The sequence below is a fragment of the Gouania willdenowi genome, chromosome 18 (assembly GCF_900634775.1).
Source record: "Gouania willdenowi chromosome 18, fGouWil2.1, whole genome shotgun sequence".
Classification (NCBI taxonomy): Eukaryota; Metazoa; Chordata; class Actinopteri; order Blenniiformes; family Gobiesocidae; genus Gouania; species Gouania willdenowi.
In genome coordinates this window covers 12,846,357-12,873,420 of record NC_041061.1, presented here as the reverse complement: position 1 = coordinate 12,873,420, position 27,064 = coordinate 12,846,357, and the positions used below count along the sequence as shown (strand labels likewise).

At 37.5% G+C, this 27,064-nt stretch overlaps 1 protein-coding gene across 8 annotated transcripts in view; it reads right to left on the bottom strand.

The window, feature by feature from the left end:
- Nucleotides 1-8,093: 8,093 nt before the first annotated feature.
- Nucleotides 8,094-27,064, bottom strand: part of mpdz (multiple PDZ domain crumbs cell polarity complex component) — a 72,280-nt gene continuing 53,309 nt past the window's right edge. For 7 of the 8 annotated variants that reach the window (XM_028474674.1, XM_028474677.1, XM_028474678.1 and 4 more), the window contains 17 exons: nucleotides 26,969-27,060; nucleotides 25,378-25,456; nucleotides 25,173-25,241; nucleotides 23,394-23,489; nucleotides 23,243-23,317; nucleotides 22,994-23,093; nucleotides 22,742-22,887; nucleotides 20,105-20,188; nucleotides 19,278-19,471; nucleotides 14,432-14,579; nucleotides 14,190-14,276; nucleotides 13,043-13,139; nucleotides 12,802-12,965; nucleotides 12,377-12,481; nucleotides 11,426-11,526; nucleotides 9,607-9,730; nucleotides 8,094-9,517 (listed from right to left, as the gene is read on the bottom strand). In XM_028474674.1, the coding sequence (XP_028330475.1) occupies nucleotides 9,371-9,517; nucleotides 9,607-9,730; nucleotides 11,426-11,526; nucleotides 12,377-12,481; nucleotides 12,802-12,965; nucleotides 13,043-13,139; nucleotides 14,190-14,276; nucleotides 14,432-14,579; nucleotides 19,278-19,471; nucleotides 20,105-20,188; nucleotides 22,742-22,887; nucleotides 22,994-23,093; nucleotides 23,243-23,317; nucleotides 23,394-23,489; nucleotides 25,173-25,241; nucleotides 25,378-25,456; nucleotides 26,969-27,060 (1,908 nt within the window). In that variant the 3' untranslated portion in view covers nucleotides 8,094-9,370. The remainder of the gene's footprint in view (nucleotides 9,518-9,606; nucleotides 9,731-11,425; nucleotides 11,527-12,376; nucleotides 12,482-12,801; nucleotides 12,966-13,042; nucleotides 13,140-14,189; nucleotides 14,277-14,431; nucleotides 14,580-19,277; nucleotides 19,472-20,104; nucleotides 20,189-22,741; nucleotides 22,888-22,993; nucleotides 23,094-23,242; nucleotides 23,318-23,393; nucleotides 23,490-25,172; nucleotides 25,242-25,377; nucleotides 25,457-26,968; nucleotides 27,061-27,064) is intronic. The other variant, XM_028474675.1, reaches the window with a different exon arrangement.

The following is a 27,064-nucleotide window of genomic DNA, read 5'->3' as shown; positions in this document are numbered from 1 at the left end:
AGCATTGTCAGAAGGTGGATAGCCTACACCACGATGTGTCAAACTTAAGGTGTAGAGGCCAAATCCAAGTTGGAATAACAAACACGGGAGGAGGAAACATGAAACATTGCGTAAATTTCCAAATAACTCAGTTGTAGATATCTCTGCCACTCCAAATACACAAATTAAATGAGGCATGACTCGAGACGGTCTATATATTTAATTCTATTTTTTCTTTTGCCCCCCCACTGGTAACAATCTCAAACTCCGCCTATGCATTGATTGCATTTTGATGTGCTGTTGGTTGCGCCATCAGAAGTGCTAAAAACATTAGAATTAGCTAATATTGCTGCACTCTCCGAGTTTTAATTGCTTAAACTAATTTAATCCAACATAAACAGTAGGATTTAAGTACAAAGTTATTGGAGAACTCTTCATATAATAAAACCAGCTAAAAGCTTTCTAGGGTCTGTCCTCTCCCAAGGTCAAACATATGCATGTGAAATAGACCAACAGGTAGTTCTTTCTCTTTCCAATCCACCAACATTTCTCAGTCCCTCTGTCATCACATTACTGTGCACTAAGCTCATGAAGCAATGATTACACTCTGGGCCTTATCAGGCCTCAGCTGCGGTGATGTAATTGGAAGCTCGGAGTGAAATGCAAACATACCGGGATGAACACGCAAGGTGTGTTTCAGACATGGTGTGGTGTCTTCCTGCTATTTTGCCCTGCTGCAGAGTCAAAGAGTCTGCAGTCTCACTAGTGTTTTTGCTGTGTGGTTAGAGCTTTGAGCGGAGTGGGCTGTTTGTGTTGCTAACATGTAATAAGTACATTTACGGGCTCAATGGTAAACATTTAGCCGTGGGTGTTGGGTGTTCTCCCAGCGTACGTGTGCTCTGTTGAATGTGTAAACACGATTCCTGGCCCTCACGCCCAGCTTTGTTTAAACACACAAGAAAGGAAAAGGTTTGGAGGAAATGTGACCCAGTGCGATGGTGTCATACTCAGACAGTTACGTTAACTCCGAAAGGTTTATTTTGACAAGCCGCAGAATGTGAGAGCACGTGCTGAGCAGAAGCTAACCCCATAATGAGCCGGTAGCTTTAAATCACCACAATTATACTGTATAACTGCACTGAATATGACTTACATCTATTTTTAACCCTCCTATTATACTTGGGGTCAATTTGACCCCATTCAATGTTTATTATTCAAAAAATAATAGTTTTTGCTTAATTTTTCATGACTTTTCCTCATTTGATGGGTACAATTGATCAAGTATAAAATGATCACGATATGTTTTCAATGTGCTGGACACATTGGTGTTCCTCGGGGGTCGATTTGATCCCAAGCTGTTTTAGCTGTGTAAGACTTGTCTGTTGTGCTCTCTGCGTATTGCAATCTGTACAATCTCTCTTTTTCTTGAAAAATTTCTCGAGGGAAAGGTTTACTGTCAATGACATTTTGGAACAGCTCTTTCACAGTGAATGTGAAGTAGAGGAGAATGTGTCTGAGACAGAGGACTTTATAGTGAATAACCCCAAATATTTTACAAAAAGGAGATAAAAATAAGTAAATAAATATGTTTGAGAGGAAGGGGGAGGGGTAAACAAGATCAGTTAATATTATTAATTCTTATGGTATGTGCACCTCAACCTAAATTTGTAAGTTTGACCTGATGGTGGTGCCGCAAGAAAGGTCATATCATCACCACAACCACTAGGGTTCATACTCTCATGGTCATTAATGTTGTCAGTAAATTTGAGAAGATTTGGATGAAAATAATTTGAGATAAATTCATTCTAATTTAAAAGTTTGGCCTGATGTTGGCGCTAGAGAACAGGTCAACCTTTCATTATCAAGGGGTTATTTATGTATTCAACAGAAAAACAAAGTGCCTGACACAAAAACTTGGTCAATAATTTTCTGAAAATCATTTTCTGAAGGAAAATATTCCTTGGGGTCAGACTGACCCCAAGGGTAAAATATATAGTAATATTTAAAGATAATAAAAGGATTAAGGATAAAATCAAACCAGCATCCTGTACTCACTTACACTGACTTTCTATGAAAGCGTATTACTCTTTCACAATAAAGCTCTGCAAAAGCTGCGTCTTGAGTCAATGGATTGTATACATAGTTGACACCCGTCCCCATTCTCTTTCACTGTTGCACTACTGCGCTGACAGAAAAGACTGTTAATAAGCAAGTCGTGCGTGCACACGTGAACAAGTCATTGCAAGTGCTTGTGATGAGTTAATGTTTTGACAGCCAGGTAAAGACATGAGACGAAAGCTGCTGCTGTGCGAAAAGGTCAAATATTCACCTTGGAGTAATAATAAAGTCTACAATTGAAACAACTGAAAACAAAAATCTGATATTCTGGAAAATCAAACTTCACACCACCTACAGACAAGTACGAAAAGACAAGTTAACCATGTTTGCCAGTGTGTGCATGAAAAGAGATATTCTTTTACACACTGAGATTTAAAGTTGGCTCAAACATGAAGATGATGTGATAAAGATCGGAGTACATTACAGATCAATGACGGGTCAGAAATCAATCTTAGCATTTTACTCAGTAATGTAATACCCTGAGAATAAAATAATTGCATCACGCTTATTGAACAGATTCACTTTTAAAAATGAAAATAGTCACATTATTGACATTTCAAACTAAATATTAAATAATTGCCAAGGTTGTGTTGCCTTTACGGTTAAATTATAGTTTTGCTAATATTGGCTTGCTGAAAATAAACACTGTCTACACCAGTGTCACAACATACAGTACGTCAACACATGTTTTTACCATAAATGGCCAGTCCAGTTTCACAGTTCATGAAACTCACAATTTTTTATTTATTTTTTTTAAATGTCATGTGTGGCAACACGATTTCCACTTGTATTTTGTGCTGTGTGGCACAAATTGGTGAGGAGGTGCTGAAAACGAATTGTACACCGATATACTGTATATCACTGGGAATTATCCCCTTTACCCAAACCCTAAATGACATTTTCTAATAAGATGTAATCGAATAAATAATTTGTAATTGAAACACAAGTTTGAAATTTGTGTCCTGCAACACAAAAAGAATGCGGAAATCGTTTTGGAATGCGCAAAAACAGAAACATTCCTTCTTCTTTCGTGCCATGCTTCCCTGTAAGATCGCTAGCTGCAATCGAAATATGGATGATCAACTCACTTCTGTGTGTTTATTGTTTTAAATATTGTCTTTATTTATCTTTTTTTTTTTTTTTTTTAAATAACCCAATGTAAAGTATTCAAGCACTCAGCTTTTGTCATTGAGGATAATGCCTTCCCGCGTGTTAGCTAGCTTCTGATAGCATTTAGCTCAAAGAAGGCTAGCCTGCTTTACTGGACACATAAACACTTTTAAAATTCACTTTTAAATGGAAAAATATATTTTCCTAAGTGATCCTGTGTAATATAATTGATGAAGTACTAAAGATGCTTCAACATTAAGTTTTAGAGCTAGAACGTAAAAAAGAAGAGGTGCCATTAATTCACACCTGCTACCTAATTCTAACTGAATGTTTGTTATAGTTGGGAATTTAGCCAAACGTAAAAAGAGCTATTTTATGTGTGAAACCGAAGTTTGTAGTTAAATTCCAATACCGTCAACAGTTCAACGTCAACATCAACTATTATTAATGGTTTCTGTATCTTTTAATTTTTAAAATTTTGGTTTTCTGTGATTGCACTTAAGTTCAAATGGTTTAAAAATATGGACTTTTTTTTTAAATGTTTTGAGGCAAGTCACATGACCACAGGTGATAAAGGATTGCACCTGGGGAATCAATCAGAATCAATACGGCTGCAGAGGGAACTAGTATGTCCAAAAACCCTAAATATTCTGCACGGTTTGAGAGGTGCACACGCGGTCATTTTTAACTTTTAAGATTCACTCGTTTCATATTTGATGTTGCCATTATTTGTGAAAAGTGCTTTATCTGAAATGTTTTTGTAGTTTTCACGGTGTCGGATGACTCGATAGAAAAACATGTTTAAAAAAAAAAAACATCTGTATGATGAGTGGCCTTCATACCTCAAACCTGAGTAGTTACAGCTACCTTTTAAAGTCTGAACAAAGTAGTTTCGTCATGTACTAAACCCTTATTGATAGTCTAACCAGTATGATGGTGTGTCTCTGCTGACTCATCACGCTCCACTCATTATCTGTGTGTGTCTGTTTGCTCAGTCAACGTGTTTTAGTGTAAGCAGTTAGTATGAGTCATAATATCCGTACCGACAGAGCTAATCAACTCATGACAGCAGTGACATTTGTTTATGGGCTTAAGATACATTATTTTCCATATTTAAAAGAATAAAGAAGTTGTTTAACCCTCCTATTATCCTTGGGGTCAATTTGACCCCGTTCAATCTTTATCATTCAAAAATAATAGTTGACTTTATTCATTTTTTTGCTCCATATTTCATGACTTTTCCTAATTTGATGGGTACAACGGGTGCTGGCCACCATGACACGCATAATTTGGTTGTGAAATTACGGCGCCACGGCCAAATCATCAAAAAAAAAAGATGAAAAGACTTTTTAATCATGATTCCAGGAACTTTTTAACCCTCCTATTATCCTTAAACACGTTTATTTGCCTCCAGAAAATTATTACCTGAAAATTGTTGGCCAAGTTTTTGACACTTTATTTTGTTGAATACATAAATAACTACTTGATAAATTAAACGTTGACCTGTTCTCTAGCGCCACCATCAGGCCAAACTTTTAAATTAGAATGAATATATCTTGAATAAAGGGTTTTCACGGCGCGTCATCTACCGCGTCATCAACCCAGAAAATGGTGAACTCTTGCCGTGTTTTTGGCTGTACTAATCGGTCAGACCGTGAAATACATGTGGAGTTTCATAGACTGCCAAAAGTTAGAACAAATCAGGGATAACAACGTCTGCATTTTATAGTCAGTTGTTCTACATCAGGAGCGCAGTGACGTGAGACTAGCAGTTGTTATTGGTTTATATACAAACACCGCCGCCCTCATCTCCCGTCTTGCATTTGAATCCAGCTTCATGTTACGCAGTTTGTTCTCCAGGGAGCGGACATTAGAACGCAGGATGGAAGGAAGCATCGTTCTCTCAGGATTAGCTTTTAGCTTGGTTGCTAGCCTCGCTCCTGCTCCTGATCACACCGCTTACGTCCGCTCTGCTGGCGGACACCGCTGGTATGAAGCTCCGCTGCTTCCTAGGCCGCTGGATGTAGTCGGCATAGCAATCTGAGGCTCGAGATCCAGAGTAGTCACATCTAACGGACTATAACTGTTTGATTTGCCTAAATCTAAGATTTCCTGGTGGTCGTATACTATTTTACAGTAACTACGCTGCAGGTTCACTGTGAAATTATTAGAACTGACTGAGTTATCTGCCAATATACAGTTTATCCGTTGCTAACGTGAGCCTCTGCAGCCGCACCCGACCTCCAAACTTCTATAAATTAGATTTAAGGTCTTTCGCTGTGTGTGGCTTGGTGAGGTATTGACGACATCAGGATACAGATCATTGATCCAAGACGAGGGAGCCGACTTGTATCCATTGCTTTTATACACCTCTGTGAGCCTCCAACATGTAGCGTCAACAACCGCTTACCTCCAGCAGGGCCGCGCATCTGGATTACTGCCCAGGAAGTGACGTCTATAGTGACATCACCCCAACCAATAGGGTTCGTACTTTTGTTGTCATTTATGTTTACGAAAACTGTTCACGGTAAATTCATTCTAATTTAAAAGTTTGGCCTGATGGTGGCGCTAGAGAACAGGTCAAGGTTTCATTATCAAGTGGTTATTTAGGTATTCAACAAATAAAAATCCTTTTCTAAAGGCAAATATCCCTGGGGTCAGATTGACCTTGAGGATAAACAGAAGGGTTAAAATGTTCCTGGAAGCATTGTTAATATGTTCTTTGATGATTTGGCCTTGGCGCCATCATTTCGCAACCGAATCATGCGTGTCATGGCGGCCAACATCTGATCTCACATGTGAGACAAAGGCTTATGTAAACTCAGAAGAAGTGTCTCCTGAGCTGGTAGGAAAGCATGGGCACTGCCCCCCCCCCGGAACCCACAGGAGGCGATTAAAACAACAGGTGTGCGTATGGAGGGGCTGTTGGGAGTTCAGCTGTATATAACATAGCTTGTGGTTTGAATGCTAGCAGCTGCAGGTAGCAGCCCTGGGTCTCGACCTAGGGAGGGGGGCGGGGGATGGGTTTGTGGAGTCAACCAACAGTGAAGTTTGTGTACAATGAAAGCCCCGCAGTGTTCGTCCTCCTCCTCAGTAACAGTCGAGTGCATGTGAACGAGCTGCAGAGCTCATTAGAAGAAGAAGAACACTTGTGGCTGTCAGGCTGCTACTGTCGTCAGCGCAAAGACAGATGGGGCCATTATTTAATGGAGAGCCCTGGGAGCCCCTAACTAAGCTTTATTAAGTTGCTGTTCACAACAGTGAGTCTATACAAGCAATCTCACTTAATATACTGTATAAAATCTACTTAGACTATATTTAATTTAATCTAAGTTGACAGTAGTTAAACTGGAAGAAAAATGCTGTTTATTATCGTCACAAATAGTGCTGAAATTATTATAAATGTAGATTTTTAATGTCATTTTCACTTGTTCAGTTGTAATTTCCAGGTTTTTGGGTATTGGAAATGAAGTTTTTAAAACACATATGTTTAACTCAAAGTAGAAATTACAGCAAAAACAGGACTTTTTTTGTAAAATTACCAAAGAAGTTGTAGATAAAATACGCTGCAATACTGTGAACATTATGTACAGTGACATTAAATCGCAATTGTTTTTTAAATATCTGGAAAATTCTCACAAATGACTAATTTTTAACTCAACATTGGAATAAAAGTCGCGATATTTTGATATTTCAGATTACTTTTGTTATAATTGAAGCGATATGTAATATTAACATCTCTGCTTGTTTTTTTTTTTTTTTTGTGCTTATTTTGTTTATGAAATGGTCAGTTAATGTCCTGAGGAAGTGCATTTACCCTTTTTTCCATAAACACTTTAGACTTTCAATAATTGTCTTTTTTTTTTTTTTTTTTTTACAATTTATTACAAGTTCTATCAATGTAATATCAGAAAAACATAAAAAGAAATAGATTTTGAGATTCAGTAGGAAGAAAACAAGAAAACAACGAAAGCTTTTTTCAACAAACATATAAAATTTAGAATGTACAGAACTATTTACAATAAAAAATAAATGTTTCTAAATGTGCAAAAACGGGCCATTTTATGGCAACTACAACAATCACAAGCCGAATCGATTTCTTGTTGGACTTGTCTTTTATTTTGAAAGAAACTTTTCTTTTGACAGGCATTGCTGTGAAATGCATGTTGCACAGGAAAATATATAGATTTATGTTTTGCCATGAGTCTAAAATATTTTCATTTTAAATACATTTATTTATTTGTATTCATTTTTTTTACTCTTTTTAATATTTTTGCACATTTTCTTTGTGTAGTCTTGCTCCTCTTTTTCTGCGTGTGTGTATAACTTATTATTATTATTATTATTAGTGTTGTTTTTAATATGCAGCTCTTTGACATAATTACCCCTCAGAGATTAATACAGTTTTTGATAAAAAAATAAATAAAAAAAAGGTCACTTATGTGTTTGGTTGAATTCGCAAAAAAAAAAAAAAAAAGGTTGCAATGGTAAAATGTGGGTCCCAAAATGAGACCAGTTGAGAACCCCTGCTTTAGAGCACCAAATTCGAGTCGAGAAATTAAAAACAGTCAAAAAAACATGAAACATTTTGTAAATTATCAACTAATTCAGTTGTAGATATATCTCACCCCCTCCAAATACAAAAATTTAATTGAAATCCACAATATTTGCAGTCATTTTTTTTTTTATTTCAAATCATTGAAAATACTCTAAATGTTTCCAAAATCTGGCAAAATTTCCTCAAATTAATTCATGAAATTTCCCCAAATCAAGGAAATTGAAGTGAAAAAACATGCAGGGACTGATATACGTTATTATTTAAACAAGTGCAAACAAATGTTGAGATTTCTCATTTTCCACCTAAAATCTGCAGCCCACTTGAGCGATTGATTTCAAAGGTCACTTTTATTTGCATGTGAATAAATTTAACAGCATCACTTGCAAAGTTCTAGAAACACATGTATAGTATGATGAGACAGAAACTACAGCATGTGCAAAATGCAACTGATGACTTCAGGAAGTGTTTGTGTGTGAAACAATGAGGTCACAAACAGGCTCAGGTGGTTCGTGTAATAATCGGTGAGAGTTGTCAGTTCAACGTCCAAAAGCATCTAAAAAAGCTTCTTTTTTTTTTTTGTTTAAACCCTTTCTGTGCAGTTACACACAACAAGAATTGTATAATACTGAGAACAAAATCCAAATACTGGAACATCTTAGCTTTAGCAGCGTTATCTGTTTGTAAGTGGGTCTCAAAAACACATTCACATTCCTTCGATTTAAACATCTGTGCATTTTATCTTCATCATGTGACAAACACCAGTGTCAGTCAGACTTTAAAGGAAATCAACGTCCAATGATTTTCCTGAATCATTGGGACAAAGAACACAAAAATCTGAGTTCCAGTGTTGTTGTTTTATTGCTGTTTAAGGCTTTAACCCTCCTATTATCTTCATTTTACCCTTGGGGTCAATCTGACCCCAAGGATATTTGCCTCCAGAAAATTATTTTCAGAATTGTTGTCTCAGGTACTTTGATTATTGGTTGAATACATAAATAGCCCCTTGATAATGAAACCTTGACCTGTTCTCTAGCGCCACCATCAGGCCACATTTTTTAATTCGAGTTATTTAACGTGAATAGTGTTCATCCAAATAATTTCAAATGTACTGAAAACATTAATGATCATAATGTGGGGATGGAAGGTGACACGCAGACAAGTTTTACACAGCTAATACAGCTTGGGGTCAAATTGACCGCAGAGGAACACCAATGCGTGCAATTCAACAAAATGTAATCATCAAATTAGAAAAAGTCATGAAATATGAAGCAAAAAAAAAAGCAAACTATTATTTTTTGAATGATGAACACTGAATGGGGTCAAATTGGCCCCAAGGATAATAGGAGGGTTAAAGCCACTTGTGTGCAATTCTGGCAGAATTACAAACCCACGTTTCTTCATTTCTTTCCATTGTCAACAGTTTCAGAAATACTTTCTTCAGTCGTAATGTTTCTAATACTTTTCATTTCACAATACTAGTATCCACAAATTGGATCAAACGTGCGACAGTTGTGTGCAGAAAGGTTTTCCCTTGTTAAAGCTAACATCGCACTTCAGAGGTGTCATCCTTTTTGTGCGTTAGTGTGTGTGTGTGTTTGTGTTGCTTTATGATAACACGGTGAGCGTGACGGTTCCTTTGGTCCTTTTCAGGATGCCGACAGCTTCCTCGTGGGTGACGCCCTCCAGTGTTTGACCATTAACGGCCATTATTTGATCGCCACGCTTCAGACGACCGTCCTCAGCAGCAGCGCCCTGGTTACACCCACACAGGAGCAGGTTTGTTATACTCACGCACGTATTATTATTATTAAAGAATGGCGTTTGTAACTTGTGGCCCTTACCTTTCCAAACACAGTTTTGACATAAATTGGAAGGTCTCCATGAGGACTGCCATACCCCCCGACGATGCTGAACCCCAATCCGTCCGGTCCACGTTCAAGAGTGATGGATTTATACTGCGGAGGACTAAAGGTAAAGAAGAGACGGTTAGGAGTCAACCAAAGAAAAAAACAAGGGTTTCCAGAGTAGTTTGAGCAGAAATTAGCTTTCAGAAAAAAATTACCCAGAAATCCATTAATACCAGGATTGCAAAAGAAAAAACCAACCATGATGTTCTTGACCAGACATGGGCAACTGGTTTAATTTCGTTCCAATTTTGAGTGGGCCCATTAGTAAAAGCACAAAATGACTCCCAACGACACACAAAACAACAGCAAAAATACACTGTTGTACTCAAAAACACACAAGACTACAATGTGTGAAAAATACGCAAAAATAATTGTAAAACACACAAAATTACAATAAAAACACACAAAAATACAACATAAATACACACATTTTCTCAAAAAAACACTCAAAACTAAAAAAAATATACAGAAATACATAAAGACTGAAAAAACACACATAATGACTCCAAAAAAACCGCAAAATTAGAGAACATTTATACAATGATCCAAAAACACAAAATGACTGCAAAAGACAACAAAAACACACAAAATTCCTCCCAAAACACAGAAAATGAACCCAAAAAGCCTTTGTTGTTTCCTGTATTAATCCTCAGATTGGTCATTATTCTAAATGTTGACATGAATGTTGATAACGTGGCCCTTTGATTTAACAATTACATTTTTGTGGCCACTGCTGTGATAAAAGTTACCAATCTGTTGGAGATTAAGAGAATATTTTTGCAACAAAAAATGTTCGACTCAAAATGAAAGCACGTATCAATGTCATTTGTACACAGACCAGATCTTTCCACCCAAATGTTTTTAACACATAATCTTCATAAATTGAACAATTAAAATTCGAACATTAGCTTCTTATTTAACTCAAAGTAAACATAAAATTATGTTGCCTTCAAGGCAATAAAAATGATAAATATAAGAAATAATATTATAATAAACATTTGTATTATTAATACTAATATGTTGTAATTATATTGTTATTAAAGAAAAATAATAGTTGAAATAAAAAAATAAGAAAAAATAAAAATGCGTAAAATAATTAACCTGCCTTTTCTGACATTTACCACAAAAGGAGCGTTTAAGAATACGTCCCCTTTAAACAGGCATTTAAATTTTAAAAAGAAGTCATAGCGCACACATACCTTTTTATTGACGGACTTATGAAGTGACTGAGAATATTTTTATTCTCTTGGAAGTAAATTCCCAATTTTTCCATGTACCCCCTGCAATGTCCTCACGTACCCCTAGGGGTACGCATACCCCTGGTTGCGAAACACTGTAGTAGAGAGTGTGTAGAATGTCGTGTTCAAATTGAGTGTATAAAAACTGTATGTAGGATAATGGTTTAAAGTGTTCTGATCCGTTAACGAAAATATATCGGCCTGCGTTTATATATATTGTTTTAATTTGATTTATTGAGGATTTTTTTTCAGGGTCTTTGAATTTGCTTATTTTTGTTCTTTTCTTTTTAAATTAAATTATAGAATATTCTTATGTTTAATAGTAATATCACTTGATAAAGCCTTTTCTAACAAGTAATAAAAGTATGTATGTATTTGTGCTGATATCGTAGCGTGTCCATATCAGAATTGACCATTACCCAAGTCTGCAGTATGGTATCAGAAGTAGAAAAAGTCGTATGGGGTCACCCCTAATGTAGGGTGAAGGTGTTGCATCATTTAATCGATGGTCATACCCAAGTTCATCCTGGAAGATGCTGCTGGCCGTCAAAGCTCCGCTAGCGCTGGCCTGTTCCTGAGACGGCCCCGTCACTGTGGTGTCCCCGCCTGCTACCACCTTCATACACATGAACACAACACAGTACTATTGGTAACCTGGTATAAAACCACCAAAAATGGACTGCCAGTCAAGGATCGTCTACATGCCTAAAGTGAAAATGCTAACAACAGATAGAAAACATCGCTTTAAATTCTCAGTTCAAAGCCTAATTGTATGAACCTTGGCCAGGAGTTTTCTTTTAATATCATGTTCATAATTCTATGATCACTTTTATTGCAAGACATATAGAACGGGAGACATAAAGTGTACCGACACTCTTTGTTTTCAGGACCAATTTGGTCCCTTTATAATCACAAATTTTGGATATACTTTTATCATGACATAGCACAGTGATTTTCCCATAAAAACCTAATAAATCTGAGCCTCCACCTTCAAAATACAAAATACACCTTATTTTTTGGGGGAAAATGCATAATTTGTGTTTTTTATGACAAAAAGGGCAACAAAAAATGTATAAAAATATAATGAAAAGCTTCATATTTATGGTTAGGTCTGAAGTTGTTGAAAATATCTGATGTGAAAACATATTTATATATGACATTTTGAAGTGTATGTTTTTATCAATAAATGCTCATAGTTCTAAAAGTAATGATGCCTCAAACATCAATGTTCCTATCAATAATTGACCAAGTCAAGGCTGTAATAAATTCATACCAAGTATTTGATTTTGCACCTTATTTTTGGAAAAAAAAATATGCCTATTTTGGGGGAAACGATTGTATATGACATTTTTCAACAGTTTTATGAAGGGTACCGTTTTGGTACCAAAGCTCAAAGTGTGTAATTTTTTTCCAAAGGTGCCCTGAGGGTTAAAAACATTTTAAAGTGTGAGGTGTAGGAGGTGCACCTGTAGTTGAATGGTTCCAGTAGCGTTCTTCAACAGGGCGACAGCCTGCGAGTGACTCATGCCTTCTGCAGAGGTGCCGCATATTCTAACAATGCGATCCCCGATCTGAAACAAATAAACAGTGAATGCAGTCTGAATGCACTGTTCAAAATGCATCAGTTAGATTTATTATCTCTGTTAGCAGTGGCTATTGTCCTTGTCATTTCTCTGTGAAACAGAGTAACAATTGTTGCTTGTGAAGGTCACGCCTAAAGGCTGTGGGACCTTCCAGTGCCTCTGCGAGCAGCGCAGTGGGAAGCGGGACTGCTGGAACCATTTCAGATTCACATTCAGTCCCCACACACAAGAATGAGTGGAATGTAAATTCAGAGTATTTGCATTCTGCTCAAGGCCACAGGCACAGACGGATGTGGACTCTGCTGCACCTTTAGCTTCTGGGTCTGCGCAGCCAGGCCCACGGGGTTCATCATGGCGATGAAAATGGGTATGTCACCAAGCGGGCTGCCCACTCCGCCGGCGATGCTGATGCCCAGGGAGTCGTTGGGGCCTTTGGTGAACTCTATTGTTCTGGTGTCTTGATGCTCCAGAGCTGTGAGGGCGTAAACACAAGCTCAAGAAATAAACCCTTGCTTGTTGTTTTTGGGGCTGGGTTCTTTAGGTACTTACAGTCTTGACTTGTACTGCGTTTCTCAAGGTCTAGGACATTGTTCGCGGCATCCGCACGAGACTGACAGGACACTTTAGGGCTGCCAGTTTCACTCATCTGAAACACAGACAACCATAGTGTGACTTTAAAGATTAGAGCCATGCACCTCGGTCTCAAAGATATTTTGAAATATTTACCAATTGTTCCGTTTTTATTCACACTGTATTATTTATTCACAGTTTCATTGATATGGCTAATTTAGTGAAGGGGTATGTGTCGATTTTCTCGCGTTTTAATCTTTGTTCCGTTTTAAGCTTCTAATACCTCAAGAACTACACCACATAGGAAACTGAAATTTGATATAGTTATTGGAAGGAAAAACACCCCCAAAGAATGTAGAACATGAGAAATTTGTTATAATAATAAATATGTTTTCAAAAATAAATGTTTTGGTTTTTATATTCTTTTTGTTACTAGTGAAAAACTTGTCAACAATAAATGATTATAAGACACAGAGGCAAGCTACAATGGCCTCATGTAAAGGATTTTCAATATAACACATCAATATAATGTAATACATTCGCACATGCAGTGATAGACCAATGAAAATAGTTTTTAAAAAAGTACTTTTTCAGATTTCAAGAGACTGTCACCCAATAACAAATGCATATATCTGACAATTCATTAGTGATTTAAACAGTCTATGTACATAACTCAAAGCTGATCAAATTACAGGCAGCTGAGACATATGCAAAGTTGTTTACTGAAGGTCCAAACATGTTCGAGCCCCTCAAACTTTTTTCCAATTTTGAGGGGCTGACATGTCCAACAGATAGGTTTTATAGCAGATAGTTTTGCATATTGTAAGAGAGTATGGTGGAGCTTAATTACTATACCATTTATTTTTTTATTTCCTATGTGATGTCGTTCCTGAGATATTAAGTTAAAAATAAGGACGTGCAAAAATCGACACATACCCTCCTCACTATATTGGCCATATCTCAAAACCTAATTCATCTGATCAATCTGAAAACTTACAGTGTGCCTATTGAATAATCACCAACAATGGGTAAAAATTTCTCCAAATTTTTTAGACCAAAGTATGTAAGATATCCTGAAAATTTGTTGAAATCACACAAAAATGACCCAATTCAAGCAGAAATGTACCTGACTGCTCTGAGACAGTCGCCGTTCAGAGTGGAAGGGCCCTGCTTTGAACCTTCCTACTTCCAGTTTAATCGGCCCGATGCAGCACTGCAACACATCAATATCCCATACTTTACTGATGCCTCAAAATGGATAATCAGATCCAAGATTCAATTCAAATCAACTAGATATGAATATTGTTTTTTGCCCGTGAGCCACTTTTGTGTCCTAACTTACAAGTTAGTGCCAAGTGAACATTATACCTTCAGTAACGCAGCCACAGACTCTTGCGTGGCCGATCGGACATCATCTCCGTTCACCGACAGAATCTGGTCGCCTTGCATCAGCTGTCCCCCAGTGTCCACCAATCCTCCTTTGACGATATCGGACACAAACACTCCTGTGTCGTTCCTACAGAGGGTGAAAAGCGAACGCACAGCATCGTGTGATCATTGATCTTAATTTGGACATCTTTGGGGATTGCTAAAAAAGCAACTTTGGGCTTCTCTGGTTGGGTTTTTTTGTTTGTTTTTTTCCCAGGTTGGAAAAAACACTCAAAGATGATAAGAACTTGTTTTTCTAAATTACACATTTCTGGTGAAAGTGTTTTTCCATGTTGAAAACATTTTTAGATCCTGCAGAAACGACATATTCCATTCTGAAGGACGAAGGCTTAATTTTACCGTCAGCATTTCTAAACATTGTGACATCTACGAGCACTGATGCTTTAAATTATAACTTGCGAGTCGAAATGAATGGCTTTTTCCCTCTCTTTTTCTCCAAATCATGTCCGCTTTCGATTTCTGCCACGTAGATAAAGACCAAACCAGGCAAAAAAAGCTGTGAAGCAAAGAAACTTGTTCCACACTCTGTGCTCCTTGCCAGAGATACTTGGCTGTCACTTCTCACCACTAACAACTAGCTTGCAGCCTCTATTTCAGCTAATGGTTTTAGATTGCTCATGTAATGGGAGTGTTTTTCCGATATGACGTAGCAATAAGGTACTACTTTAATGACACAATCTGAATGCTGGTGTCCAAAATACCTCAAACCTCAAAGACACGTCAAGACAGTCAAGTGGATGTCTGAGAATGACTTCTGGAGAAGTTTTTCAGCTCGAGATGCAGAAAAGGATAGGCTACACTTCGTCAGCTAGAAGCAGTCAACAAGGTCTTGCATCTTGTCATACTGTGACAGCCTTGAGTAGCTCTGCAGAGACGTTATATTTGTGGAAAAAGCTTTTTTCTTTTTCTTGATGTGTTTTTATCTCTATAATGACATCTGAGGGCCATTGCAAGAATGTGGAACTAATCACTTTGAGTCTCATCGGTTTGCATGTTCTCAGTGCACATGTTTAACTATCTTCCCACAACTTTCTTGGACAAAATACTCAACCCACAAGACAAGGACTGCTCAACAGAAAAGCAATTGTGGTAATAGATGTTTGATTGATGTTTAATTTCTCAAGGAAGTGCTCCATTCACATAACTCCAATTGGTTTCTTGAGGTTAAAGGCATCAGATGGTTCCCATGGTAGCGTAGAAGAACCCATTTTAAGCTGACTTCCTTGATCAGTTTGTAGGGTTGCGTGAATCTGTAGTAAGAGATCTGATAGTGGCATCCAAATGCTGCGTCCACTGTGAGCATCTTGAGATTAATCGATACGAATCGGTATTTAGATACAAACGTGCGCGATGCGAGTGTATCGATTAATTCAGTGTGCATCGGTACAATTTACAGGTGTAATCGAGATGCATCGGTCACTGCGTGCCTGCATCGGTAAAATCCATGATTGCATCGATTTTTTTTCATCCATCCATCGTCCATCCATTTTCTGACCTGCTTGTTCCTGTTTTCAGGGTGATTTTTTCATGTTGTATTTCATTCTATTCTGTTTTTCCAAGGCACATTGAATGCACCACGTGCTTCGCGTTTTGTTTTGAGCGCGGACAGAAGCCGGGAAGCACGCGGGTACCGCAGCAAAATGTGAGGAACTGATTCCTGTTGCTTATGTTGAATCTGGTTCTAAATCTCAACGCTACTGGTGAAAAGGCCTGTTTTTTTGTTGTGTTTTTTAAGAAGTCAAAAAGAAGTTGCATAAGGTGATGCATAGTTCGAGTCGAGATTATAAGCAAAATGTGCACTTCTTGTTAAATTTGCTGCTTATAAGGCATACAACAAATCCTCTGCCTCTAGTACTATACTGAATCACAGCTACTTTTTTAAATTTTTGGTATAATTTATTGGCATCATGTTGAATCGCATCATTAAAATTAAATTGTAATTTAGTAATTTAGCAATTCCGATTCCATTATTGATAGTGCTTATCGATTCGATTCCTTACCAATTCTCTTATCGATTTTCATTGAGTTAGGAAATTAAATAATACTAATGGATTGTTTGCTTTAACACTTTATTACCTTATCTTTGTCTCTTTAATTTCCTGCAGGGATATTAGCTCTCTTTATATCCACCAGGTAAGGCAGGTATGGAAACTAATAGACATTAAAAGAATAATGATTCTGTAAAAAAAATAACATAATAACCAAAAGTACAGCTGCACCTATCAACTGTGTTTGTCTTGTCAGTAAGGATACGAGATCGTTCTGGACTTAGGGTGTCTCCTGCTGTGGAGAACACCCTTTCAGATGGTGTCGAGGATTCTTGGACACAGATATTTCTCAGCTAAAGCTGACACTATTGGCAATGTGTCCCTTTTCATCCACCACCAGAGGGTGGCGCTGTCTTTGGTTGGGTTTTTATATAGTCAGACTTCTTCATCCACTCTTTGGACAATGTAAGACCCTATAAAATCCACGTTAACGGAATTGCGACGGAATCACGGAATCGACCAATGAAAACGGAATTCACTGTTGAACGTGGAAATGGACAGAATCGACATGAAACGCTGTCACGGTATCTTTTTTTAAATGTTGAATCAATGACATGATTCAATGATTCAATGTATCGCTAATGTATCGTATCGCTGGTAGTGTAACGAGATGCGTATCGAATAGTTGTCAGTGATAGAGATTCAAATGCTGCGTCCACTGGTATTTGCAAAGTCTCACTTCACGTTTTCTGGTCAGGGAAATATCAAAATCCATCCACTGTCATGTTTGTGGTCTTCTGACGAATAATGTTTTGGCGTACGAGGAACGGGATGACACTTAACTAAGCAATAAACCATTGGATTAAAATTGAATTGGAAACACGAACATAAGACCTAAAGTATAATTGGTTGTGTAGTTCTTTAAGAAAAGCGTTAAACAACTCAGTAGTCTGGTGTGGTATGTCATTTTGGCCATTTCTGTTGCCAAAATTGATTTTATAGTTTTATTGGCTGAGTTGGGGTTTGACTAAGCCAGAAATATTGGGGTTCGATTTCTCCCACCCCTCGACCCCATTTTGTTACAATTTTCAAAATGGCCGCCTCTAGGTTGAATATGCCACATAATGACTCCTAAATTACACACTTTGTGTCTAAACCTATGTTTTTGGTAATGCGGAATGTCCTGGTATATCTTGAAGAGATAATGACCAATAACTTGGGCATTAATTTAGTTGTACAGTAACAATAAAACGTTTAGTGTGAACATTGTTTCTGAACATTTCAGTATAGCCTGAACAATTTGACTTTGAAACATTTATTTGATTTTTTTTTTAATTGAAAGAGGAAGCTTCTTTCAAGGCCAACTCTTACTCTGAAACTGTAATGTCTCTCAGATATATGGTTAAAAAAAAAATCAATGCTTTTTTCTCATTGCTTTTTCCATTTCTATTACTATTTTCTACTTGTTTGTTTTGACACAGCCTATTTCTACAGCTTTTTAAAAACTCCAAGCCATATATAATGTTGTGACTGACACTGGCCTGCAAACTCGGAACAGCCTTAGATCAACAAACTAAAGCAACACTAGAACACAATTTGTTTCTATAGCAACTAAACTAAAGAAACAGAACTAAAGCTTATTATTAATTATGCAGAACAAATCTATCGTAGATTACCTCTGGTCCCTCGATCTGCAATGGGAAGCACAAACAGGAAATAACAAACTGTAGTGAGATCTACGTTAGAGGAGCAGTGAGGATCTCCTACTGCCATCATGAGTGGACTTTTCTCAGTGGTTGTCGCACTTTTTTGTGACCTTTGTTTACACCGTCATGAATTAGGACAGCAAAGGTTGCCCTGACAAGCTCATACTTCACCCACACTTGGTTTTGACAGTATCTTCTGTCTACCTTTAACTGAAGCTATGGTTCATAGGTTTTTGCCATTTGACAATGTGATGTTTATGTTTTTCGGGCTATCGCTATGCACGCAGTCAGGAACGTGATGCATGAAAGAATGCAAGTTTAGCAGTGGAGGAGCTATTTGCAGAACTTAGCAGCCCTGTTCAAGCCATTATTGTTGAAAAACTACATTTGGTGGTTTCTTGCTTTCTTTGTAGCTAATGTATGTATTTAATCTGAAAACAACCCCCCCCCCCCCCCCCCCCCTTATTACTTCTATTAGTTTTATTACTTTCAAAGCCTCCTGTGGACGTAGTATTGTTTGTTTGTGCTTAAAACACTCAAACAATACATCTGGGTTGTCCAATGTAAGGGTGATGTCCAGATGAAAAACAACAAAAACAAAAATCTATTAATTAATTAAAATAAAATAAAATGAATACACAAAATAAATAAAAATAATAATAAATACATTTAAATAAACAAATGCAATAAAACATTTATGTAGTGACTGCATAAGATACAAAATGGGTCTTGGCTCTGACTAATAACAAACAAGTGACCTGAGCCTCAAGTTAAAAAAAAACCTAAAGCTCACCCTGTTTATATCTCTATATCTAAGCCTATATACAGTAATTTTATTTTAATGCACGTAATGCTACATACCTAGCAAGCCTGTTTGGTTACTTTGCCAGCATATGTGTGGATAAAAACCTCATCTGTAGATGGACTGCTGTAAAGGCATTTTCCTTTATCAAACCTCCATCTTTTTTGAGTTATTACATTGAAGGTGGTTGGTTCTTCCTGCTCAGTTGTGCATTATTTGGAGCAAACCAAGGACTGAGTGTTGATACTGGTTGATATTTTTCCCCTCACCTCCTTCCCACTATGCTGAGGCCCAGGCCCTGGCCAGGCCTTTTGTGCAGCTCCACAGTGAAGGAGTCCCACAGGTCCTCCTCCTTGAACTGAGCTTCATCCCTGTAGACCGTCAGTCGGACCTTCTGAGGGGTCTGCCTCAGGACGTTGATGGCTTCATCATGAGTCGCTGCCCGCAAGTCGATCTCATTTACCTGTGTCAAAAGCCAAAAAAGGGTAGTTTATTTACTTCTCTATCTGGTTTTCTTACAATGCCTGAGTGATTCATTTAAAGACTTCAATGAGGAGAAATGACACATTAGCTTCCACTAGGATTTTTCCCACATCAGTTTAAAGCCTTTCAACAACTGGGAACTTGCGCTTCTCACTTTTCATCTTTGACCTTCCTTTCCAAACACAAGAGCTTGGGAACAGCAGTCAATAGTAGAGGAGGGTGAGTGTGTGTGTGTGTGTGCCCTTTAATTCAGGACTTACTGCCTGGGCTATCATTACTGAAGTCCGGGGCTCCGCCCTTGGCCCACCCTCTGTGATAAATCACAAGGTCAATGGAAGGGCAAATCCAAGTTGAGCCCCGATGCTTAACTTGTCAAAGCACATAATACATATGTGATTTAAACTCCTGGCTCCTGCTCAGTAGCGCTTGAGGGCTTGTTTTGATTGTTGGCAAGATGCTACATAAGCTTCTATTAGTTTCTTAGGTTTTTTTTACACCTTTATTGGGAAAAATAATCACATTTTTTGAGCTGCAAACCATTCTGTCACATCTACAGTACTGGAGAAAAATGCTCTTGTAATGCTCTTTTTAAGCGTGTCACATGTCTTCGCACCTCAAGGATTTGGTCTCCTGCCCACAGCCTTCCATCTTTGGAAGCTGCCCCTTCTTCATAAACTTCATGGATAATGATCCCTCCCTGGAAACACAAGACAGCAAACAGTTAGACAGAAGGGAGAAAAAAAATGAAGAAGAATCACCCACTTAGCCTCAGAATCTAGCTTTTGGTTTTGTGTTCCTGGAGTTTTAGTGTGAGCGTCTTTTGGGGGGGGGTTCAGAGGTTAACATTCCATGGTGGGTTATTGTCTGCTGTGGTCGAGGCTGGACAAAGAAGTGCTCCTCCTCAGGCTTGAGCGAGCAGACAGAATAGCTGGGCAAAGAGGACTACGGCAAGATGAGGACGTGGGAGGAGAGGGCTGTGACAGCATCATTTCCTACATTCCACAGTAATGTTAAAGCTGACATATAAGGCTGATAATGCACCACGTGGGTGGCTTTTTAATGTGGGAACCAACAGTACAAACCATTTTATGAAGGTATGAACAACTGATTGTGTATATGACAAAATGATGACATATTATTTCAAAAGAAGACAAAAAGAATCTTGCTGGAATTATTATGCGGAAGTCTAGGAAACATCAAAGCGATCATCAGACGCCTCTGACGAAGACTGGCAGTTGACAGTCGAAACATGTCAGGAGATCAAAGTAAATGTCCTAAGGAACAGTTGTCTGAATAAATGAAACCTTAACATATTATTAAAAAAGAATCTTGCTGGAATTATTACGTGGAAGTCAAGGAATCATCAAATGACCCATCAAAGCAATCACCAGACACAAGGGATGTAACAATATCTAAATCTCACGGTTCGGTATAATCACAGTTGTCACCTCACGGTACGATAATTATTGCGGTGTTGTAGGAAAGCTCATGGTTTTACAGGAAGGAACACAGTTTACAGCAATGCTAACAATAACAAGAATGACCATTAAAAAAAATGTCTGTTCACCATTTTCACAGGATTTAATGTCGTACTTTTACATTCATGACATTAGAAATTGAGTACTGCCTATTAACAGATACAGATTCTTTAGATAAAGTGCAAAAATTTAAATTGAGTCAGGAACACTCTTAAAGGCAGCACAGGTATAGAAACAGCCTATTAACAATAAATACAATAATAACAATAAATAAATTAAAAAAAACAGCCAAATAAATCAAAGTAGTGCAAACTTCCTTATTCTGTGTTTAGCTTGATTTGAGGTTTTTCTCGAGAAAGATGAAAATTTGAGGTTAGGACTAGAAGTAACCTCGTTGTCAACATTTATTTATTTATTCATTTATTTATTCATTTGACAAGGACAATGTAATTCAATAACGATGCAAAATAAGTTTTCAGCTGATGTGATGCACATAAAAGTTTAAAGCTTGTGCTCGTTTACAACTTCTGTCCCTGGTTGGGCTTTTCTATATTACAATGGAATACTGCACAGCCAACACAATAAAACTCACCCACCCACAACACAAAGATTATAAAACATTATCTCTCTCTCTCTCTTTCTCTCTCTCACACACACACACACACACACACACACACACACAGCAATTTACAGGTAGACTATTGCACCCACACATTATCAGTAGGGTAAAACTAACAACAACAGAAAACGGGTGTAACTACGCAACATATCTTATTACTTGAGCTGTTCTGAGGAAACATGGTTCTAAATGCTTCTTTTAGAGTTTTTTGACCAGACTGGATTGCTTGTTTGTGGCTGCTCATGTTGCTCGTATTTCCGGACGAGTAGCGCACGTTACACTTGCTGTGTTTACATATTGTCCACCTTTTCTCCTGGTTTCTTGATGCGCTGTAACCAAAATGTTTCCACACCTCTGACTTGTAGCCGCGCTGCATCATGCACAAGTTCTACAAACTCCTCCGTTTCTATGTCGCTCTGCTGCTGCCACCATCTGCCACATTTCCTTTCCCCTCTGACCACACTGTCGCACGCCAATGCATTATGGTACTTGTAGTTTACTCTGAAAAGGTCCGCTATGGCCAACTAAAAAACATAATTTTAAGCGCAACGGCTCATTATTTTATACCGTGACATAACGACACGGCACTTTTAATACCGCGGTATCGCGATATCATAAATACCGTGACATTCCTACAAGACACCTCTGACAAAAACGGGCAGTTGAAACATGTCAGGAGACCAAGGTGGATTTATTGAGGAACAGTTGTCTGAATAATGAAATCTTAACGTATTATTCAAAAAGCAGACCAAAAAGAATCTCTGCTGGAATTATTTCCCGAAAGTCAAGGAAACCTCAAAGCAATCAGCAGATGCCTGTGACGAAGACTTGCAGTTGATAGTCTAAACATGTCAGGGGATCAAAATGGATTTCCTGAGGAACAGTTATAATAAATTAAACCTTAACATAATATTGAAAAAGAATCTTGCAGGAATTATTACGCGGAAGTCGAGGAAACTTCAAAGGAAACATCAAAGCGAGCAGCAGACGCCTCTGACAAAGACTGGCAGTCGAAGTATGTCAGGAGATCAAGGTGGATTTCACGAGGAGCAGTTGTCTGAATAAATGAAACCTTAACATATTATTTAAAAAGAATCTTGCTGGAATTATGACATTAGGTGGCTACTTTCGTCCTTTTTATAGTGTTTCCTACCAGCAGGGTGTCGCAGCCTCCCACAATGCTAAGGCCAAGGCCTGTGCTGCCTTTTGAGATGTCGATGGTGGTCTCACAGCCTGGTATGATTGGACAGGTCGCTGGGTCACTGGCCACAGTGGAAGGACTGCATGAACGACTAGGACCTACAACAAAGTCAAGAATATAATGATGTCACGAGAAAACCCATTTTTTAAGAGATTAAGGTGTATTCAAAGTCAAGCACATATTTGTTATTTTTTTTTAACACACTTGTGGCAGTTTCCTCTTCGGTTTCATTGAAAGTAGCCGAGTCTGTGCCGAGAATGTCGGGGACGTCACTGTGTGAGCCAGTGAAGTCTGTGCATGGTGACTGGGAAGAGGCAAAAATATGCTCATTTGTAGCAAAGGTTAGCTTCACTGGACCCTTCTTAGGAAAGAACTGACCTAAAATAACACATATGTTGAGTTTTACAAGGACTGCCATTCACTAAAATAATTGAAATGAGTGTTTGAACGCACCTTTTCAATGGAGGATCCCAGCACTGATTCTCCATTGATGGCTAAGAGTTTGTCACCTGGTTTAATGCAATCCTCCTGCACACACACATCATAGCTTTAATGGTCAAACAGAAACGCGCTTACTATACAGCCGTCTGTAACACTCGCATACTTTTCCTGAGCTGTTCCTCACTTCAGATTTGCTCTTAATCTCAACGCCGTTCTCTGTGTTGCCATCTTCAAAAGTGATCCCGAGTCCCCCGTCCTCCTGTTGGAAAACAGCATCATCAGTATCAGTTCCAGCTTCCTGTTTCATTTTGCATTATTAATACATAGTAGAAACCAACAGGTGCAGACAACTACCTCAATTTTGACTGAGATACACATAATAAACTGTATTCCTTCCCTTTTTCTTATACTTCATATGTCCGAGTAAACATTCTTACTTTATATAATACGTTAAGGTTCATTTTATTCAGACAACATTTTTTCAGGAAATTTACTTTGATCTCTTGACATGTTTTGATAGTTATTAGTTATTTACTCACTTAGTTACTCAAGTACTCAGTTACTCACTTAGTTACTCATTTAATTACTTATTAGTTACTCACTTAGTTACTCATTTAGTTACTTATTAGTTACTCACTTAGTTATTCACTTAGTTATTAATTTAGTTACTCATGAGTTACTCACTTAGTTACTCATTTAGTTACTTATTAGTTACTCACTTAGTTACTCATTTACTCATTTAGTTACTTATTAGTTCCTCACTTAGTTATTCACTTAGTTATTAATTTAGTTACTCATGAGTTACTCACTTAGGTACTCAAGTACTCAGTTACTCACTTAGTTACTCATTTAGTTACTTATTAGTTACTCACTTAGGTACTCAAGTACTCAGTTACTCACTTAGTTACTCAGTTACTTAGTCACTCACGCAGTTACTCACTTAGTTATTAGTTACTTAGTAATTAGTTACTCACTTAGTTAATTAGTTATTAGTTACTCAAGTACTCAGTTACTCAGTTATTCACTCAGTTACTCAGTTACTAGTTACTCACTTAGCTACTTAGTTACTCACTTAGTTACTAGTTACTCACTTTGTTACTAGTTAATCACTTAGCTACTTAATTACGCACTAAGTTACTTAGTTACTAGTTACTAACTGAGCTACTTAACTACTCAGTTACTAGTTACTCATTTAGTTACATAGTTATTAGTTACTCACTTAGCTACTTAACTACTCACTTAGTTACTCACTTAGTTACTAGTTACTCATTTAGTTACTCACTTAGTTACATAGTCATTAGTTACTCACTTAGTTACTTAATTAGTTACTAATTTAGTTACTTAGTTACTCACTTAGTTACTCTTTTATTAGTTACTCACTTAGTAACTCAAGTACTCAGTTACTCACTTAGTTAGTAGTTTTTTTTTAACACATAATACTGTGTAAATTGGACATTTAACTGCTAATAAACACACGAGAGAACTATAGTTCCTACATAACCGTTGCTTTATCTTTTCTCTTCGAGTCTCTCAATTGTTTGCCAGGACTCCTGGTGCCAATCCTTCAACCCAGAACTGAAGATCAGACAAAAACTCTGTCAACTTTCTGTGGAGCTGAAAAAAGCTGAAAAGTAGACCCCACATGGGGTAAAGGTCTGTTCTTTTTTCTATTTCCGTTTGAGTGAGTTGAGGCTTTAAATCCCTTTGGAGCACTCACTTCTGCTATTCAGTCATTGTTTTTGTTTACCTCACACTTTTTCCATCTCGCCGACGTGTCAAACTTGACTGCTTCCGTCTGCGTTTCTTTACTACACCACGTTGGGGGTTTTTTAGTTGATGCTGCCCTCATTTAAACACTATTTCCACCACTTGTTTACCCCCTATTACTGCATTTATGTGCCCATTGAAAGTAATCAAAAAAGTGTGAAAGTGTGCGTCTCACCTTCAGGTTAACGACGTGATGGACGTATTTTGATGATTCAGCTTCACTGTTAGGAGTGGTTGTTTCAGGCTGGGGGCGGGGATAAGCATTAAACTTCAGTAAATGAACCAACAATGTGTCTCACACATGCACTGCAGCATTAAACAGTCAAAGGCTAAGGCGTAGAATGAATGTTTGTGTGTCTAGTTGTGCGTTGGGATTGTACCTCAGCGTGGGGCCCCGCCGCGTCTCCCTCGCTCTCCCTCACTGGTCCCACGGCCATCTGGTTCAACGCCTCTGTGTTCCTGTATTTAAAGAGTCATAACTCACGTAAAACAGTCGCCGCTCCCCTGCACGACGGCGGCACATTGATTTACGCCGGCTGATGACAGTGTGTCTTTCAGGGAGGTCAGGAAAGGGGATGTGAGCTAAATGTGGGGGTTAAGTAGAGGGATCCCAGCAAAGACTGAGGGAAGTGTAAAGGTCACATGTGTCTGGTTACACACATTAAATGTGGCAGCAGCAAAGTGTGGATTTTAGAGGACGAATAAAGATTCAAATCTAACATTACTGACAAACATTAGTCACAAACAAAATAAATCATTGGCATTTAATATCTGTAAAGGTATGTAACACGGAGCACATTTTAAGAATTTCTGTTTTGTTAACATGTTGAATGTAAAAAAAATCACAATTGTAGAACATGTTTTTTTTAGTCTTAATATTTTTTCAATTCTCTTTTTTTTGGTCTTTTTTTTTGTCTTAATCTTCTTTTGTTTTTGTTTTTTTGTCTTAATTTTTTTTTTCAGTCCTGTGTTTTTGTTGTTGTTTTTTTTAAAATTTTTATCTGTGACAGGTGGAGTTAAGAAGCGTTTTTTTCTCTAAAACTAGTGAGAATAATAATTATTAAAAAAAAAAAGACAAAAAATAAAGACAAATAAAGATTAAGACTAAAAATAATAAAATAAATAACCAAATGATTTTTAAAAAAGTGTTCTACAATTGTAATATTTTTTGTTTTTTTAGTGACAGTTGCTTTTTTTTTTTCTTTTCCAGTTGTCCCTAAAAGTTTGCCTTAAAGCAGCCTGAAATAACACCAGCTCCCTCTAATGGACAATATGTAGCATTACATCCTACTTTGTGTATTTTGAACAAAGAAAGACAAGAGCAAGGGTCACCAACATGGTGCCCGCGGCCCCCGAGTAGCCCGCATGGACTATGTGAGGTGCCCTCAGGCCTGTTCTAACAAATTTACCAGTCTTCAAACTCACAAAGATAAATTCAGATGACAGATGTAGTCAGATCTTTAGTAGAGTTAAATACTGCTGCACTTAACACATTTTTGTATTAAATTAACTATCCTTAAATGTTTATTTACACTGAAACCTTGAGACAAATGTGTTTAAGTATCGCCGATATGATTTTATTAAAGATGCTGCAGATTTAGTGTTTATATTTTGATTTTTAAAAAATTAAGTAGCGTTTTATAACATTCTACATAATTGTTAAATTGTAAGAACATGCTTCTGTTAGTAAAATAGTAGTTAGTGGCTAGTAAAACAGAAACATGATGATTCCCAATGAAATGTTTCAGAAGTGATCATTTGAAAATGAACCAATTGCATAAATTAAAGATAAATAAAGAATTGCATGTTGAAATTTAAGTATTTCCTAACTTTTTAAGTAGCAAAGTCTTTCTACATTATCTTTCCCTCTACTTAAAGTGTGTGTATCAAACTGGTAGCCCTTTGGATTATTCAGTAACTCTGAAGTAACTCACGGTTTCAGAAAGAGGTTGGTGACCTATGAAGTCGTACCTGACAAAGATGATTTTGACTTTAGATGGCGAGCTCTTGATGATGGACGATGCATTCTGATGACTGTGGCCGTGTAGCACCTGTCCGTTGATCTAA